Source organism: Antechinus flavipes, chromosome X (assembly GCF_016432865.1).
Source record: "Antechinus flavipes isolate AdamAnt ecotype Samford, QLD, Australia chromosome X, AdamAnt_v2, whole genome shotgun sequence".
Lineage (NCBI taxonomy): Eukaryota > Metazoa > Chordata > Mammalia > Dasyuromorphia > Dasyuridae > Antechinus > Antechinus flavipes.
Window position 1 is genome coordinate 46,335,771 of NC_067404.1, and position 19,716 is coordinate 46,355,486.

Consider the following 19,716-nt stretch of genomic DNA (forward strand, 5'->3'; position numbering starts at 1 on the left):
GTGTTCCAAATTTTCCTCCCTCCTTTCTCCCCCCCCCCCTTTCTCCATTATACATCAAGTAATCCAGTATGGGTTAAACACATGCCATTTCTTCTATTAATATTTCTATACGTAATCATACTGCACATGAAAAATCTGACCCCCACAATTGGAGAGACACACAGAAAACCCAACCATTAGGACAGATACACACAGCCAGACACAAAAGAAGTGCCCACCCTGGTCTATTTATGTCACATCTTGGGCCCATCAGTTCTCGGAAGCTGGGTAGTATAGACCAGCAAGTTATTTTATTTGTCTGTCTGTCTATCTATCTCTTTATTTTTGAGTTGGACGTGAAGGAATAACTTTTTTTTTTCTTTTTTCAAATAATAGCTGTTGATTTTCAAAATCCATGCAAAGATAGTTTTCAGCATTCACCCTCACAAAACCTTGTATTCCAAAATTTTTTCCCTCTTCCCCTTCTCCATTCGATAGTAGGTAATCCAGTATGCGTTAAATACATGCAATTTCTTCTATTACTATTTCTATGCTTATCAGGCTGCACATGAGAAAATCTGACCCCCCCCCAATTTTAAAAACAGACAGAAAACCCCAACCTTTACAACAGATAACACACAGACACAAAAGAAGTTCCCACCTTGGTCCATATATGTTCTCACATCTTGGGCCCATCAACTCTAGGGAGGTGGGCAGTGTAGACCATCAAGTTATTTTATTTGAGTGTGTCTGTCTGTCTATTATCTATATGTCTGTCTATCAATCTACATATATTTTTGAATTGGATATGAAGGGGTATCTTCTTTCCTTTTTTAAAATAATAGCTGTTTATTTTAAAAATCCATGCAAAGATAGTTTTCAGCGTTCACCTTTGGCAAAACCTTCTGTTCCAAACCTTTCTCCCAGCTCCACCCCCTTTCTCCGTTAGATAGTAAGTAATCGAGTATGGGTTAAACATGTTCAATTTCTTATATAAATGTTAACACACTTATGCTGCACATGAAAAAATCTGACCCCCTCAATTTAAAAGACAGGTGGACAACCTCAACCCTTAGGACAGGTAGACACAGGCGCACATAAAAGCAGTTCCCACCTTGGTCCATGTATGTCTCATTCTCACATCTTGAGCCTATCAACTCTAAGGAGCTGGGCAGTATATAGACCATCAAGTTATTTTATTTTTTTTTAATTTGCTTTTGAGTTGGATATGAAGGAATAATCTTTTTTTCTTTTTTTAAATAATAGCTTTTTATTTTCAAAATACATGTAAAAATAGTTTTCAACATTCACCCATACAAAACCTTTGTGTTCCAAATTTTTCTCCCTTCTCTGGTCCCTTCCCTTAGACAGCAAGTAACCCATTATAGGTTAAACATGTACGGTTCTTCTTTACACATTTCCACATTTATCATGCTGCACAGAAAACATCAGATGAAAAAGGAAAAAAATGAGAAAGAAAACAAAGTAAACAAACAAAAGGTGAAAATACTATGTTGTGGTCCACACTCAGTTCCCATAGTCCTCTCTCTGGGTGCAGATGGCTCTCCTCATCACATGTCCATTGGAATTGGCCCATGAGCTTATTTTATAACATACATGTTTTCTGTGTTCCCAGACAAATCACCTCGTCTTCACCAACTCTAGTTTTCCCCCCTTTTCAGTGGGATAACCAACTTCTAAATTGACATTTTTTTGGTTTCCTAGCTAGTAGGGTGCAGGATTGAGGTTTCTGTTATTCTTCCACTCCCCACAGATTACCTTCTCCTCTCCTTAGGCCCGTGTTCCAGTTCTTCCACAACACCATACCGATGCTATGGAGACAGAATGACAGTTTAAATCTCCAGCTGTGTCTCCATTTTGTTTAGTCATCTCTATTGCTAGATACTACTAGGATTTGTCCATGTTGATTGGGGAAAAGAACGAGATTTCCTTCCTTCCCGCCTTCCTTCCTCCTTTCCTTCCCTCTTTCCCTCCCTCCCTCTCTCTTTCTGGGGCAATTGGGGTTAAGTGACTTGCTCAGGGTCGCACAACTAGGAAGTGTTAGGTGTCTGAGGCCAGATTTGAACTCTGGTTCTCCTGACTTCAGGGCTGGTGGATATTTTCATTTTTAATGCTATGTATTTTATTTGGCGAATTTAAAAACATTCTGAGAAGGGGCCATTGGCCTCATCATGCTGCCACAGAATTCCGGGGACCCCTGAAGGACTGTCCAAAAAGTTAGGAATGATTTGCTTTCTTTTTTTATTTATTATTATAGCCTTTTATTTACAGGTTATACGTATGAGTAACTTTACAGCATTGACAATTGCCAAACCTTCTGTTCCAACTTTTCCCCTCCTTCCCCCCACTCCCTCCCCTAGATGGCAGGTTGACCAATACATGTTAAATATGTGTTAAATGCAATATATGCATACTTGTCCGTACAGTTATTTTGCTGTACAAAAAGAGTAGGACTTTGGAATAGTATACAATTAGCCTGTGAAGGAAATCAAAAATGTAGGCGGACAAAAATAGAGGGATTGGGAATCCTATGCAGTGGTTCATAGTCATCTCCCAGAGTTCTTTCTCTGGGTGTAGCTGGTTCAATTCATTCCTGCTCTATCGGAACTGATTTGGTTCATCTCATTGATGAAGAGGGCCACGTCCATCAGAATTGATCATCATGTAGTCTTGTTGAAGCATATGGAATGATTTGCTTTCTATGCTGTCACATAGAGTATGATATGTAGAACATTGTGCAGGTGAAAGAAAGCATTTGAAAGTGAATTTGAATAAGTGTTTATATGTTTTTGAGATCGCCGCATTTTGGATCTTTCTCTTCTTTTTGTTCATAGGAAGCAATCGAGGTCTTTAATGCTCCCAACAGTACCAAATTCATTTTTATGCTGAGTACAAGAGCCGGAGGGCTCGGCATTAATTTGGCCACTGCAGATGTGGTTATATTGTATGATTCAGACTGGAACCCACAGGTTGACCTGCAAGCTATGGTAAGTCACCTTGAAATGGGTCTGTTCATTTGCACTCAGTGATCTATGTTGTAATGTGGTTCCTGAGGTGATCTGAATTGGAAATAGAAGTATTTATAAATGTTTAATTACTGACTTTCCATAAAAAAATGGCCGTGAACACTTTGGTTATTTTTGGCTGAGGCAATTGGGGGTAAGTGACTTGCCCAGGGTCACACAGCTAGGAAGTGTTAAGTGTCTGAGGTCAGATTTGAACTCAGGTCCTCCTGACTTCAGGGCTGGTGCTCTATCCACTGGGCCACCTAGCTGCCCCCCCCCTTTCTCAACCCCCCCATGAACATACTTTTAAGGATAAATTTGCATTATGAACATTTTCTCAACACTTTCTCAAGTCTGGATAATCAAGAAAGCACTAGTTCATGCCCTGATTTGGAACCTTCCCCATTTCTGTGGAAGTGATCACAGTGAAAATTTAGCAATCATCTGGGTTTAAACTGGCCCCCACATACCCTGGATGTGAGGCAGGGGAGTGTTTTGGATTATGGTAGACTCTTAATTATCCAAGTGTGGACAATCTACTTGTGACATTACCCACTCGCTGTTCATTTTGTCATTATGTTCATTAATGCCAGCCTGCTTATGCGGCACCCTCCCAGGCCTCTTCTCAGCTCTGCCCAGCTGCTGTGTCCTCAGGAAATGAAGACCTTCATTAGGGTTAGCGCTGGGCTGCAGAGGGTGGAGGACTCAAATATCGTGTCCCCAGCTTGCTGCCTTTTCCTATTTCCAGAGTAAAGACATTTTCTGACATGAGATTTTTTTTCATGAACAGGCTAAAGTGAAAATTTCCCTTAGTGGCCATGGGCTAGATAGCTGGAATGATTATTTGGTAAACTGAGCCTATAGGTAGATTTACCCTGGGCCTTAGTATCTTAGTGTCTTTCTTTCTCACTGCTCTTAAACCACTCAAGTTTGATGGTTCCTTTTAATCCCTATGGGAGGTATTTGTGTGATGTAAATATAAGAAGGTAGATTCTGATTTCCTGGGGGGTCAGAAACCTGTAGCAGAAAGATAAGTGAATTTGAAGCCAGAGGTCCTGAGTTCAAGTTTCAATTTTGCCACTTTCTACATTGATCAAGGGCTAGTCATTTCCCTTGGCTGAGCCTCAGTTTCCCCTTCTATAAATTGAGAAGGGTTAGACTTAATGGCCTCTGAGATCCCTTCCAGCTCTGTAGTCCATCCAGAGTGAAGCCTTCCTATTGTTATCATAGAGGCAGACAAGCAGGTTACCCAGAAACTCCCTGCATCATGCGGCCTTTTCTAAACCTTTGGCCCAACTGTGTCCATTCCATTCTTAAGGCAAAGGAATATAAACGTCCTTGGCCATTTTCCACTTTTCCCATTCTCCCAACGTTTGTCTGCGTTCCTAACTGGCATTGTCCAACATTCACGTACCTTGCGTTGGCAAGGCAGGCCGCTGTTTTCTTTTGAGAAGTCGTAGTCTCCTTTGTGCAGGTCATTACTGGTTGGCTCTCTACCTTATTCCTTTTCTACTCAAATCAATTAGCTGTTTTTAGAAAGGATTTGAGTAGAGTCCTTCCTGGCTATTCAGGGCCCTGAGTTTGTTAAAGAAGGTGGAGGGGGAAGGGAGAGGAGAAAAAAAGGAAAAGAGGGGGAGAAGGAAGAGAGAAGAGGGAAGGCCTTTTTTGGGGACTGCTTAGGGTGTAATTTGGAATGGATTGTTCCTTGTCAGGTCCTTCATTGAGTTTGAGGAGTACATCTGGTGCCCATTTTCTAGATTATAAGCCTTAAAAGTCCAAGGCCCCCAGCATAGGTTAAAGGAAAGACATTTTTTGAATGCCCATCTTCCCCATCATGGGCATTTAACAAATTAAGAGTTGCCCATCATTTTCACACTGTGAAATTATTTACCATATCATTTGAATAAATAAGTGTGAAAATGGGAAAAAATGAATGTTAGAAATATGAAAACAACAGATTTACTCCTCTTATGCCTAAAATGTTTAAAATCCTTGGTGGTGAAGTCCGTCAGTTGATTGATTTTTTTTTTTCAAAATCAATCTGTTAATGAACATTAATATACCTAAAATTAGAGCTGAGAGGGAACTTTAAGGCCATCTAGTCTAATCCCCTCATTTAATAGAGCTGGAAAAAACTGAAACTTAGAAAGGAAGCCAGTAGTGTGATGAGAGAAAAGACTCCCAACACTAGGAGTAAGGAGAGATTTAGGATTTGAATCCCATTTCTGATTCTCGGTAAAATGTGTGGCTATGTGACTATGGGCAAGTCACTTGAGCCTCATTTGACTCATCTCCAAAATGGGCATATGATAATCCATGGACTGTTTCCATGCTACTAACAATATTAAGCCCTTTCTTCCTGCCTTGCGGTCTCCTTGGAGCAATAGAAGGGTTTAGATGGGAGGTGAGACTTGAATAAATACTTCTGGATTTACTGATCGATGGGAAAATTCTCCATAATTTATACTCTCCCTTATTGAAAGGATTTTCCAAACCTGAGAGATCCCAGAGTAGGCAATAAATCAACCTAGTCCTTGCCCTCAATATCTCTGGAGTCATTGCCTTGAAATGTTACCAGGGAGCTGGAAGCTTGTCTCTTAACATTTTTCCTCCCTAGTAGGATTAAAATTTATAAAGCAGATACCAGGCCTGTGTTTTGTTACTGTGCTTTAATGATACTTTTTAACAGTTTTGTCCAGAAATAGAACTGTTTCTGTGCACTGATTACTCTGACCCCTAGGATTTCTACACCAGGATTGCAAATTTTGTATTTCCTTTTTTCTCTATCCCCTTTCTTTTTAAGCTTTTTCTGCTTCTTTAGGTTGTGGGCATTTAGAAAACCTTTTAAATATCAGCTTCTCTTTTGCTTCTCAGAGATCTCTGATAAGGTGTGTGTGTCGTTTGCCTTTGTCCTGAGTCCTGAGGAGATCACACCTCCCTTTTCCCCCCATAATCATCTAGCTTTACAGGACACTTAAGCCCTCATCGCCCCTGTCTCTCATCAAATTACACTAAAAATTCTGCCTTAGGAAAACAAAGTAGGAGGCCCCTGGCTTTAGCTCTGCACCTATGTTTTGGCTCTTTTGTTAAAAGTCCACCTGCTTTGTAACTGGCTTTTGTAATTTATTGTGGGTGTGAAAGTCAGGTTACCTAGTACCCTAGGTACTTTCAGCCTCATTTGTTGGAATCTTTGCCTTTTTTAAACCTCTCCTGATTTCTTAATCTCCAGAAAGTTTTTCCAGATATTTCTTTTCTCCCCACCTGTATGTCTCCTTGTACGTACAGACAGCAGACACCTTCTCCTGAAGGGAAAAAGATGGAATTTCCATTTTGGGGGGATTTTGGCCAAGCTTAGACACTTAGTAAGCGTTTCCTATATTCCTGGCATTGTGCCTTTAAATATTGTGGATAAAGAGCAAAAAATGAAAGCAGCCCTTACCCTCAAGAAGCTTATATTCTAATTGGGGAGGCAATATATGGATAATCCAGTGTGCATAAGACACAACTTTAGATGGAAAGATACCTTGGAATGGCAGACACCAGAAACGGCTTGCCGTTTCCAAGACTTTCCAAGAATTCTGGAATTCTAGGAGACTCAAGTCAGGAGGGAGAGCCGGTGCGAAGACTTGGAGACTAGAGATACAGGGTCATGCATGAGGAGCAGCAAGAAGTGCTAGTACGATTGGATGGCAGAGAAAGGACAACTGTGTTAAGGAAGTTGAAAGGCTAGAAAGGGGGCCAGATGGGAAGCTTTCACTGCCAACCAGAGAATTTTACATTTGCTCCTCCAGCTAAAAGGGAGCCAGTGAAGTTTATTACCTGGGGAATGGGGTAAATGGGGAGTGACACATCCAGTCCCGTGCTTTTAGGAATAACATTTCGGCAGCTGAGTGGAGGGTGGTTGCAATAGAGACGCTTGTGCCGAAGGATCTGGTTAGAATCTGCACTCTCAAGCGGGCTAAGAGTTGGACCCAGAATCCCCGGTAATATCCATTTCGTTCATTTCTACCAGGATCGAGCTCATCGCATTGGTCAGAAGAAGCCAGTACGGGTATTCCGCCTTATTACCGACAACACTGTTGAAGACAGGATTGTAGAAAGAGCAGAGATCAAATTGAGACTTGACTCTATCGTTATACAGCAAGGTATCCAATGCTTTTCCATAATATTCATAAATGTGTGTGAGTATGTATATACATATGTACAGATATGTATAAATATGCATCTATAAATAGCCATCTAATTCCTTAGTTGGTTCTTGGGGAAAATTGGCTATTTCAAGGCCTTTACTTTTGAGATGTCTTTTTTGATAAAATTGGTCAGAGCTTAAAAAGAGGGCCAGTTTTAGTGATGAGATAAAAGGATCCACTTGGAAAACATAATTATTTCAAAGCTGTCTTATCTGTCCATGACTTAATATGCAGCTTGTATATTTGAACCTCAGCTAACCTGATAGTGGTTTATTTATAATAGCGTGTAATTTGGAACACCTGGCTTCCAGGGCACAGAATGTTCTGTTGTTTTTCCTGTGAACAACAGTTATAAGGGAGTGCCTGCTCTTAGAGGAAATTCTGAACCCCCTAAATGATACCAGTCTAGGTTTTAAAAGAATTTTAGACAAAGAACGTCGTGGCAGAGTGGAAGAGGTGGCAGAAAAGATAGCTTTGAAGAAAACTTAAACCCAGACAGCTTTCTGAACTTCCCAACCCGTACTGGTGATTTAAATGTGCTAGCTTGATTGAGAGGCGGAACGTAGGTGCATAGAGGGTTCTCACCGAAGACAGAGAAGACTTGTCTGTTTCGGCTTTGTGAGTATGGGTAAGTCACCTAACCTCCTGGCGCTTCCGAAGACTCTTGGAGTCTAGAAGTAACTCTTGTAGTCCGATGCAGGTACAAGGCACGTAGCGAGTCTGCCCCGAAGAAACAAAAACACCCGAGCTCTTTCTTATTTAAAGACCACTGTTTTTACTTTTGATATTAGGTCGGCTCCTTGATCAACAGTCCAACAAGTTGGCAAAAGATGAAATGCTACAGATGATACGCCATGGAGCCACACACGTTTTTGCTTCCAAAGATAGTGAACTGACAGAGGAAGATATCACAACTATTTTAGAGAGAGGAGAAAAGAAGGTTGGTTAAAGTAGAATTTAAAAATGGAACTTTGCAACTTAATTAAGCTCTTTTTATGTTTATTATGAGAAATTGGAGTTTATTTTAGTCAGGGGCAATTTGCTTTGCTCTTCATGGGAGGAGGGAATAAAAGCTGAAAATGCCTTTTGAAAAAAGTTGGAACTTGATGTACTTCCAAGCGAATTCATTCTTGTCAAGTACATATTTTAGGGCTAGTCTGCCTTCTACTGAGGGAGGCTGAGGCTGGAGGACCACTTGAACTCTGTAGTTCTGGGAAACAATAGGATTGCTGATGCCCATTAGGCATCTGTCTGTCTTAAGCTTTGCACCAGTTTGGGGAGCCTCCTGGGAAGTGAGGCAGAGAAGCAGAAGCGACCCAGTATAGTTGGGAAAAGGAGAAGGACAAAGCTTCCATGGTGGCCAACAGTAGTTTCAATCAACAGATTTTATTGATCCTTTTTCTTTTTAGGTCACAGTCATTGCATTGTTTCTTCCTATTGCTTCCCTGCGTACTTCACGCATTTGTGTATTTATCAGGAGCTTATTGTTGAAATGGCAGAGGATGTTTATATTTACCTGATTCCTCCTAGTCTTCATTCTTATATTCCCACTAGTCCGTGTTAAGGAGTCATTCCCAGCAGCAGCCTGTGTTTCTTAGTTTATTGAATACGGCACTGCCAGCTTCAATCACAACTACTTTTTCAAAATGAGTTTAGGGCACTGAGTCTGATATATTGGAATACTTGTTAGAAGGGATTTCAGACCATTCAGTACAGTTCCTATCAAAGCCTGAATTGCTTAGACCACCATAGAGGAGCCCATTTCACTATGGACCAGTACTAGCTGCTGTGGGAACAAATGTTTCTAGCCCTTAAATATAGTGGGACCCCATATCCCATAGTCTTAGATGTGCTCCTAGAGGAAATGGGAAAGTACTAAAGAAGTCAAAGATGGGAAAAAACAGTTGAACTAGATCAGACATACACAGAGGGGCTGGATCTTTGTTTCCAGCGAGACTACTGATTAACTTGGAAGGTGCCTGAATCAAGGGATGGGATACTACCATCCCGAGGATGTAGAAAATAGAGGATATCTCAGTCCTTGTGTCTTTTACCTGATTGTCTTTTCGTTAAGGTTATCACTTCTACAGATAATCTTGTAATCATTTGCTTCATCCCCCTAAATCTCAGCCATATCCAAGAGCAGATTTACTTGTTGATTTTTATATTTTTCCATTTGTGTTTAATTTTTTTTTTGCTAAAAGCATTACTTAATTGTTAGACTAATATAGTTTTTACTATCATAATGTTATATGTATTAACTCTTATGAGATTTCGGTTCCTAACCTCTTCCATTAAATTTTGCATAATCTTATGGTATATGTATGGTACCGTTGTACCATCTTGCCCCACATGTACTTCCATCTCTTACGAGAATAAAGTGATTCAAAGAAAATGGATCGAACAAAGAATCTAATATAAACGTGCAGTTGTTTGTTGAGAGCTGGTGAGAAAGCATCAGTGAAAATAGTGGGTCAGTAGTGAATGAGTAATACTTGAGGACAAATAGAATTTCTGTTCAGATTGATATTTGATAAATGGTTATTTTTGTATGTCTTTTGGACATATCCCGTCTTGTAATTGGGGCAGTTTGGACGTGGAAGGTCAAACTGGTGATTATATAAATAGAGTCGGAAAATGTTGAAAAGATAGAAGAATTAGACCATCTGAACATGCTTTCCCATGTACCTTTAGACTGCAGAAATGAACGAACGGCTGGAGAAAATGGGAGAGAGCTCTCTAAGAAATTTCACCATGGATGGTGAAACGAGTCTGTACAAATTTGAAGGAGAAGATTATAGAGAGAAACAAAAGGTATGTTTATGGGACCCAAAGGCTCAGAATTTCCCAATTATCTGTTCTGAAAATCGATTTCCATCATCTCTTGCATCCGTCCCCTTTTCTTCACTCCTTTGGCCACTAGCCTAGTTTCGACCCTCCTTACTTCGTGCTTGGATTGCTTTAATAACCTTCTGCACCATTCCACTTTTTCAGTTTTCTATGGTCCATCTGCACAGCTTCTAAAACCACCTTCCTGAGACATAGGTCTTACCTTATCCTTCCCTCTGTTCAAAATGTTCGATGGCTGCCTCTTGTCTAGGGGGCAAGTACAGATTCAGCAGCCTGACGATATACAATGCCCTCCATAATCTCCAGCCAACCCTTCTAGACCTTGCATATTACTTTTCATCCTGTGGGCTTAAATCCTGACAAAATTATTAGCGGTTCCCTGAACTCTGCCTTTAGTTTCCCATCACCTTGCCAAGCTTTGAGCCACCCGGCCCCAGTGTCTCTAATGCATGTCCTGCTTGCTCTGGTCTCTTAGTTTTTCCTTTCTGTGAAGACATAGACCAAGTGCTGCCGCCTCCGAGAAGCCTCCCTGATCTCCTTGTCTTATTAGTCATCTCTCTCTTTCTCTTCAAATTAGCTTGCTTTTACTTTTCAGTGCTCATTTGTACCCTACAATAAAACACGCTTCTTTCTTTTTTGTAATTAAAGCTTTTCATTTTCAAAACGTATGCGAGGATAATTTTTCACCATTGACCCTTGCAAAACCTTTTGTTCCGATTTCCTCCGCCTTCCCCCTACCCCCTCTCCTGGATGGCAAGTTATCTAATAGAAGTTTCTTGAGAGGGACTGCTTCATTTTTTTGTCTCGGTACTCTCAGTACCTAACAAAGTGTCTTGTACACATGTCCTCAAAGGACCTGTTCTTTCCTCAGTTCGGGGACCCTTCTGCCAATCCAGATCACTGGCTCCCTGACTCAGTGGAGAAGCTCTGGGGACTTGGCTGACGCATCCCAGAGCTAAGTGACAGTGCCCCCCAGAATTACATAGCCTGTGGCTGAAGCCCGATCAGACCTCGGGCTCCCTGATTCTAAGCTCAGCGCTCTACCTATCGGACCCGGTTGCCTCTTTCTGCCTTGTACTTCCTAAGTTCCTCCATCTTTCTTTATTGAAGTGAGTTAAATTCCAAGAGTGTAAGTTCTTATGGGATCATCAGGTAGTGGCTCTGGGGCTGTTTGGGACCTCATTTTATAGACGAGGAGCTGGGGCGCAGGGAGAAGAGGTGCCTGGCCCACAGTCGTTCATTTTGCTAAGAATTTGGGGTGAGGATTTGAATCCAGGGCTCGCTGACTCCTACATCTGTCTGCCTCATCCTAAAATGATCCAGCTGGACTTTTCATGATCATGAAATCTGATTGGAACTTAACCTATTATATTTAGTTAGATCAAAGTAGCCATCATGTATCAAGAGCCTACTATGTGCTGTGTGGTAAAGTCCTAGGGTTATGAATTAAGGCAAAAATCTCTTAAGCAGTTCAGCTCACCATCTGATTAGAGAGACAACATGCAAATGGCTATATACAAAGAATATATATCCAGAATGAACTGCAGATAATCTCAGAGGAAAGGCACTAAGCTTAATGAGGACCAGGAAAGGTTTCTTGCAGAAAGCAGGACTTTAGCTGAGACTTGAAGGATACCACGGAAACCAGGAGGCGGAGATGTGGAGGGAGAGAGTTCTAGGCGTGATGGACAGCCCCAGCAAATACCCAGAGGCAGGAGGTGGAGTGTCTTTTGCAAGACACAGCCGGGAGGCCAGTGACACAGGATCCCAGAGTACGTGGAGGGGAGGAAAGTGTAAGAAGACTGAAAAGGTAGGACGGGGTCAGGTTCAGAAAATCTTTCTAAGCTAACCAGAGGATTAGAAGAGAGGCGATGCAATGAAATATTAGGAAACTGGGGGTTTGTTCAGTACGGGTAGCATGATTGGACCTGTGCTGTAGAAAAATCACCTTGGCAGCTGAGAGGAGGGTAGATTGGAGAGGGGTCAGAGCCCCAGCAGCAGCCTGTTGCAACAGGCTCCAGGTATGAGGGGATGTGGGCTCCCCCTGGGCGGGGGCGGTATCAGACGAGGGGGCTTCCGAGATGCTCCAGATGGGAAACTGATGGACCTGGGCACCAGATTGGATGTGAGGGTGTGAGGGAGAGAGGGAGGAGGAGAAACCACCCCCGCTTTGGGAGCCGGAGGGACTTGGAGCATGGAATTATCCTCTACAGTAATAGGGAAGGCTGGGGAAATTGGGGGTAAAGGAAATGACTTTGCTTTGGGACTTAGCAAGTTTGAGATATCTCTGGCTTATTCATATGGATATAAGGCGGTCCAGAGGAGTTTGAAGATGGACTGGTCCGACTATCCCAAGACATAGACTTAAAAGAGAAGTGCTAAAAGAACCTTTGGATAATTTCTTGTATAATGCAGCCCCATATAGTGGAACCCAGGGACAATATCATCAGTGAGACTGGTGCTTATTCAGCCTGGCAACTTGGAGTATAAATTTAAAGCCTCATGAATATTATTTAAAATGTTTTCTTATATTTGTCCATTTTAATAGGGATCAGAGATTTTACCATTTTAGTTTACAGCATGACCAATAGATTGATGCTGCTCAGTCACTGTCCCTGGCTCTTGACTTCCTGATGCAATGAAAACCTAACTGTCTTTTAAGGATAGAATTGTCCTTGTAATGTTATCCTTTTTATATTATCCTTTTATGTTATCCTTTACTCATTATGTGACTTTTTCTGAATTTGAAAATTGTACCCAGGGGCTTCTCGGTACTAAGAAGCTTTTCTACTTTTGAGGAAAGAATTCATTTTGTAAGAAGCTCTATATGAGGAAAAATATTTGCTTTCCTTCCTGGGAAGGAAACATGATTTTTAAAACAGTGCCAACTAATTTGAATCTAGGTATTTTATAGAAAGTTGCTAATTCTCATAGCAACAAAATTCATCTCACGCCATCGTAGAGAGATCTATAGCTCTAACCTGAGCATTTGAGCATAATCTCAGTGATATTGTAAAACTGAAGAAGAAATCATTTGTATACACGCTAACAAATAAGCAAGATGTTTTCTCCAAAGCCCTTTGAGCCATGATTACATTGAAACTTTGTGACTTACTTTTTTTCTAGCGAGATTCTCGAAATAGAGGAAATATTCCCCCAAGGATACAAGTGAAACTTGACGGAATATTGCTTAAATGCAAACCCTGACAAATAGGAAGTGTGCCGATAGAGTAATGAGAATGATTTTCCTAGGGTAGGGTAAGCATATCTTATATTGGGGAAAAGAATGAGTTCTGTTGTTGAGACTTAGGTGTGACCGAGCTACCAGAAGAAAGAGGCTAAGAGGTCAGCGCTGAAGATACAGAATCAAGCAAATGTTTCATAGGGAAGAGAGCCTTGGTTCTGTAATGAGAACAATGTTCAAATCTTCTCTCTGCTGCTTACTGCCCGAGGGACCTTGCTATCTAGCTTTGTTTCCTCCACTTTAAATAGGGGCTTGGAGGTTAGATGGCTTCTGAGGCTCCTTCCAGCTCTAGAGCTGAGATTTTGTATGTGACTTTCAGCAGGTCCCTTTATTTCCCCAGAACTCAGTTTCCTTTTCTGTAAAATGTGGCCTCTGCTCTCCCTATTAGTTATAGCTTTAGGATACTATGCGTGTGACCTTAGCAAAGTCCTTTTTCCTCCTTGGGCCTCAGTTTCCCTCCCTACAAAAAGAGATGCTTGGAGAAGATGGCTTCTAAGTGACCTTCCAACTTTAGAACAGTGATCTTATATGTGGAGATGATTATTGAATATATGAGAGTGAAAAAAATATATATAAAGAAATAAAATAGAAATATTTTATTATCCCAAATACATACAGGAGATAATTTTCAGTATTCACCTTTCTAAAGCCTTGTTTTCCAAGTTTTTCTCCCTCACTTCCCTCTTTCCCAGCCAGCAGGCAATCTGTTACAGGTTAAACATGTGCAATCCTTCTATATAAATATGCATTTGTATTACTAAAAAAATTTAAATAATACAAATGAATATTTATATTTTTTTATTTTAAAATTTTTTTAAAATACAAGGAAAGATAATTTTCAAATTCATCCTTGCAAAACCCTGCATTGCAAGTTTTTTCTCCTTCATACTCGCTCCATCCCTCCTAGACAGCAAGAAATCCAATATATGTTAAACATGTGCAGTGAAAATATATACATATATAAGTATATGCATATATGCATATATTTGTTTTTAGTTAAAGCTTTTTATTTTCAAAATATATACATGGCTAATTTTCAAGCATTCACCCCTGCAGAACCCTGTGTTCTAATTTTTTCCCCTTCCTTCCCCTTCCCCCCTCCCCTAGATGGCTGGTGATCCAGTATATGTTAAACATTTGGAGGAAGAATAAGAAAAAACTAGACTTTCAATCTCACAAGTCTGATGGGATAGTAAGAACTGCTAATAAAGAAGGATGTCAGAGAGAGAGAGAGGCGCAGACAGACAGATATACACAGAGAGAAGGTGGGAGGGAGAGAGAGAGAGGAGGGAGAGAATTAATTTAAAGGAGGAAAGAATTTTGAGAAACATGGGGTGGTTACCATTGTTTACTGGGGATAAAGGGGCCAAGAATACTTAGACCAGAGAAGCCATCATTGCAAGTTTTTGGTGATTGAAAAATTCTTTTAAGGGTGGATAGAAGCCAAATTGTTGGGACTCCCAGGAATCCCTTTGTAGGAGCCTTCCAGAAATTTAAGCACAAAGAGATGGTGCTAGAATGGTCGGTGCAAGGGCCAGTTAGGGATAAATGGAGACTTTCTTCATAATGAAAAAGACTTGTGCTTTTTTTTATGTTGGGAAGGAGGTGGGAAGGGAGTGGAGCAACCCAGAGTTCCCTGGACTTTTGACATTTTTGATCAATAACGTAATCCTCTGGTTATTTCCTGTGAGCTTTGTCTATCTTTAGAACCAGATTAAATCTCACCTTTTGGCTCTGAAGCAAGGAGGCTATCTTCTGTCCATTTCAACAAATTAATTAGAGGATTAATTGGGGCAGCTAGCTGGCACAGTGGATAGAGCACCAACCCCGAAGTCAGGAGGACCTGAGTTAAAATCTGGCCTCAGACACTTGAACACTTGCTAGTTGTGTGACCCTGGGCAGGTCACTTAATTCTATTGTCTCAGCAAAAAAAAAAAAAAAAAAAAAAAAAAAAAAGAAAAGAATTAATGAAGTTAAATTAACAAATGAAAGAAATTAATAAACACTCATGTATGTTGATGGGGGGCAGGTAGGTGATACTTAAGTAGATAAGAGTACAGAGCTTGGGATCAGAAAGACTCCTCATTATGAGTTCAGATCTGGCCTGAGATGCTACCTGTGTGATCCCGGGCGAGTCACTTTACCCTGTTTGCTTCAGTTTCCTCATTTGTAAAATGAGCTAGAGAAGGAAATTACAAAACCACTTCTCCAGTATTTATGTGAAGAAAACCCCAAATGGAGTCACAGGTTCCAAAATGATTGAAAAATGACTGAACAACCACTGAGTCTGTTGGGTCTCTGGAGATTAAATGACAGAAAAAAATGGTCCTCAATGAGCTTCTGTTCTGTGGGGAGCTGTTCACCATTTATAAAACATTGTCAAGTGGAAAAAGGCTTGAAAAAACACACTTTCCAGCTACAGAGGTCAGCGAGATGGCCAACCATTTGAGGAAGATTAGAACTTTTGCTCTGTGGCAGTAAGGGCCAAGCTGAGAGTGTGGCACCTAAATTTGTAGCGAATCTATAGAGTGGCGTGACTTTTCCAGCCTCATTTGTCATTCAGTCAGTCAGTAAACATTTATTTAGTATCTGCTGTATGCAAAGCACTGTGCATGAGTGGAATTTGGGGAGTGATACAGCCCAGTGGCAGTATTAGGATAAGGAACCAAGGCACTGCTGGGGGTAGAGTTGAATTGGATAACTGTACAGTCAAAATTTTGAGGGGTTACAGTAAAGTGAGGCTAGAATAGAGTTGTTGATCTGGGAGGAGAGATCGAGAGGTAGTCCAACTGAGGTGGTGTGATATAATGTGCCGGATTCATTGTCCTGATTTAGGGGTAGGAAGAGTTGAGTTTCAATCTTGCCCTTAAAACTAGCTGTGGGCCAGTGGCCAAGTCACTTTATCCCTCTGACTTTTTTCCCTCACTTATTAAAATGAGGATGATCAGAGTTATTGTGAAGCTCCAAAGAGATAATGCTATAAGCAATGTGTCAAGTTGATAGCTTGGGAGTTGAGGAGGTTGGGTGGCGTGGAAGGTCAAGGGTATCTGAAGGGATCCATGTGTATTTTTAAGGTGATCTGGAGGCAGGTAGATGACAGCCTTAAGGACTTAGACTGGATGATGTGGTAAAGACCTCCTTCTGGAAGGTGTGGAGAAGGGTATGGGCAGCTAAAGGGGTATGAATTATATTTTCCAGCTGATTGTAATTCTTGCCTCATTCCCTTCTTTCTCTTGATTTCAAAGGATGCATGATAAACTCCTATTGTGATGTGGGCCATAGTCTTTACCCTTTGTATCTCTTATTCTTTTCATAATTGTATCACTTCCACCAAACCAGTATCTTCCTAGAGTTCCCTTGACACTCAGAATTCACTCACTGAGTTCATCTCATAAGTGGGAGATTTCTTTTATATCGGTATCTCAAGAGATCCCACTCCATTGGAGTATCCTACTAGGGCTGTTCAAACAGAGATTCTCGGGAGGTTGAAGATTATGAAGCACTGTTTACCACTTTTTCATCAGATTTGATTTGATTCCCTCTCATTTCATGCATCTTTGTACGCTGCCTTTTCTAAGTGTGTTGGGAAATGCTTAAATACCTGCTTTTTGTTTGGGATCTAGGTCAACATAATGGAGTTTATAGAGCCTCCTAAGCGAGAACGCAAAGCCAGTTATGCAGTGGATGCCTATTTCAGGGATGCTTTACGAGTTACTGAGCCAAAGGCTCCAAAGGTAAGTGAAGCTCTCTGTATTGTGACTGTGGCTTGGTCTCAAGTAGAACAGGGCACACCACTAGCCGAATCATGCTCCTCTGAGTTGGACGGCAACTGTGCCCCCAAATGCCTGCTCTGACACACCTTTGAGAGGGGGGAAATGGAATCTTGTCTTCCAACACAAGTGTTAAAATGTGGTCATTCATACATAATGATTTTCTTTTTTTCCTTCTTTTTTTTTTTTTTTTTTTTTTTTTTTTTTTTTTTTTTTTTTTTTTTTAGCAAAACAAAGTATCGTTTGGAAATGGAATCTTGTCTTCCAACACAAGTGTTAAAATGTGGTCATTCATACATAATGATTTTCTTTTTTTCCTTCTTTTTTTTTAAGCAAAACAAAGTATCGTTTTGTAATTTTTTTCACATCAATGCATTTGTTCTCCCTCTACAGGTTCCCCGACCACCAAAACAACCCCACATTCAAGATTTCCAATTCTTTCCACCACGTTTATTTGAGCTTCTGGAAAAAGAACTCCTTTATTATCGGAAGACCATAGGTTACAAGGTAGTTCGTACCTCTCTATAACGCTCGTGTAGCCCTGGATTCTATTGCAATGTCAAATTTTGGTCACTTGAATCAAGGGCAGTCCGTGTTTGTAAAATGAAAAGGAGATTTAAGTGATCGTGAAATTCTCCTCAATCCACGGTTTAGTTACTTAACGAGACGGATGGGATGTCATGCAGTATCTGCACGTGATATCGATGTAGAATTTTGTCATGACTGTGTTTAGATGATCAAAGCTTCATGGAGGGATTTATGCATGTAATTAAAAGGAAAGCTATGCTTTGGGCTGAAGCCTATATATGCAGTTTCTGTGTTTATGCTTGTGGATATTTCTTAGGGGGCTGCATGTTTACTTTTGGGGTCCCTTCAGTGGGAAAAAGAATGAATTTGTGATTTTCAGACAATTAGCCTATAGTTAGGATGTCATGAGATATAACAGAGTAGAGGAAGGGCCCATTTTTGAGGTGAGCTAAATGATCAGTAAATCAGAATAAATCAAACGGATTGTGTTAAGTAAGAAGGGTAGGCTATTTCCAGAAGTTGAGAAATAAACTAATGTATGAAGGGTAGGTTTAAAAAAAAACAATGTCTATAGTCATACTGGAAATTAAAACAATAAAACTGTTGTGCATTTGTTCAAATCCTCAAGTTTATGTATATTTGTAACTTTTCTTTGTACAGTGACTCCCAGGAGGTAAGTGTTTTGATAGTTGCCAAGTGCCCAGAAATGCTCCATGTTGCCAGTTTGGAGTTAAGATACAAAGGTGAAGGAAGGACTTTGAGTTGAGGCTACAATGTGAAATGTTGAAAAAGAAGTTGCCAACTAAGATGATTCAAGTGTATCTATGTCCTTACTTATGTTTCAGAAAATTTCTTATCCGTCCAGGAATAGGAAACTAATTAGAGAACGGGGAGGAAATAGTTAGTAATAGAAATCTCTTAAAACCAACAGGATTTGATAAGACAGATTTTCAGTTTTCAAATTAGTGGACAGAGAGGCAGTACGTCCCCTTTGGACAACTCTGAGAGAATGAGCATACAAGGAGCTTATAAGAAAAGGATGATAGTGAGGTGGTAAATGTAGGTGAGGGATATTTTGGGATTGTAGAAGCAGCACAATGCCAGCTGGGCCTGAACACGGAAGCCCTGTTTTTATTAAAAACTGGACCGGAGAAAAATCATCAGCTTAATAAGCAGATCATTATGTTTCTTTATTTCCACGGACTGGCCCATGAGAAGTAAGGTTTTTTAAATTGCATTTTATTTTCTTAATAAAGGCATGTTTTCTTTCTTCTGTTCCTCTCCTTTTTATTGAACCCAAGAAAAAGAAAAACAAAACCCTTGTAACAAATATGCTTAGAGATTGAAAGGAGGTAAAGTTGGAAGGAATAATATTCACATTTTTAAAACTAATACTTATTATGTTGATAGGTAAAGTTGGAAGGAATAATATTCACATTTTTAAAACTAATACTTATTATGTTGATAGGTAAAGTTGGAAGGAATAATATTCACATTTTTAAAACTAATACTTATTATGTTGATAGGTAAAGTTGGAAGGAATAATATTCACATTTTTAAAACTAATACTTATTATGTTGATAGGTAAAGTTGGAAGGAATAATATTCACATTTTTAAAACTAATACTTATTATGTTGATAGGTAAAGTTGGAAGGAATAATATTCACATTTTAAAAACTAATACTTACTATGCTAATCCTAAGGAAGACTTGAAAAGGAGATCTAGCATTTGACTCACGAAGCTCCCTCTTAGATCTCAAAATAGGGCGGACCCATTTCAGCTTGACGTCAGATCACATGGCCTTCTGCAGCCCAAAGACACGCAAGGGCTGTGAGCATGGCAACTGTGACCTTAACAAATCAGGGCTGAGATGTGCAGTGTGAGCCAAGGAACCACCGGGAAGCAGTTAGGGAATGCTGGTAGCCAGTGACATGGCACCCCAGGCTCTTAGAGAGTGCAATTTGGCTCTCTGATGAACCTTAATAGTGCTAACAGTGGGACCCACTGAATTTTGGGTGCAGTCCTGGATTGAATTTAATCAGCTTCCTGTTCCAACTCAGCCGCACCTGATTGCTCTCCCAGCCTGGCATCCAAAGAATTGCTTTGGGGGTTTTTTCTCCCCCATGC

General features: G+C 40.4%; 1 protein-coding gene across 3 annotated transcripts in view; it reads left to right on the forward strand.

The window, feature by feature from the left end:
- The window catches only part of SMARCA1 (SWI/SNF related, matrix associated, actin dependent regulator of chromatin, subfamily a, member 1), a 111,120-nt gene that overhangs the window by 55,072 nt on the left and 36,332 nt on the right, over positions 1–19,716 (forward strand). For 2 of the 3 annotated variants that reach the window (XM_051967791.1, XM_051967788.1), the window contains exons 13-18: positions 2,835–2,987; positions 7,018–7,150; positions 7,987–8,135; positions 9,890–10,009; positions 16,913–17,023; positions 17,453–17,569. In XM_051967791.1, coding sequence (XP_051823751.1) covers positions 2,835–2,987; positions 7,018–7,150; positions 7,987–8,135; positions 9,890–10,009; positions 16,913–17,023; positions 17,453–17,569 — 783 coding nt within the window. The remainder of the gene's footprint in view (positions 1–2,834; positions 2,988–7,017; positions 7,151–7,986; positions 8,136–9,889; positions 10,010–16,912; positions 17,024–17,452; positions 17,570–19,716) is intronic. The other variant, XM_051967789.1, reaches the window with a different exon arrangement.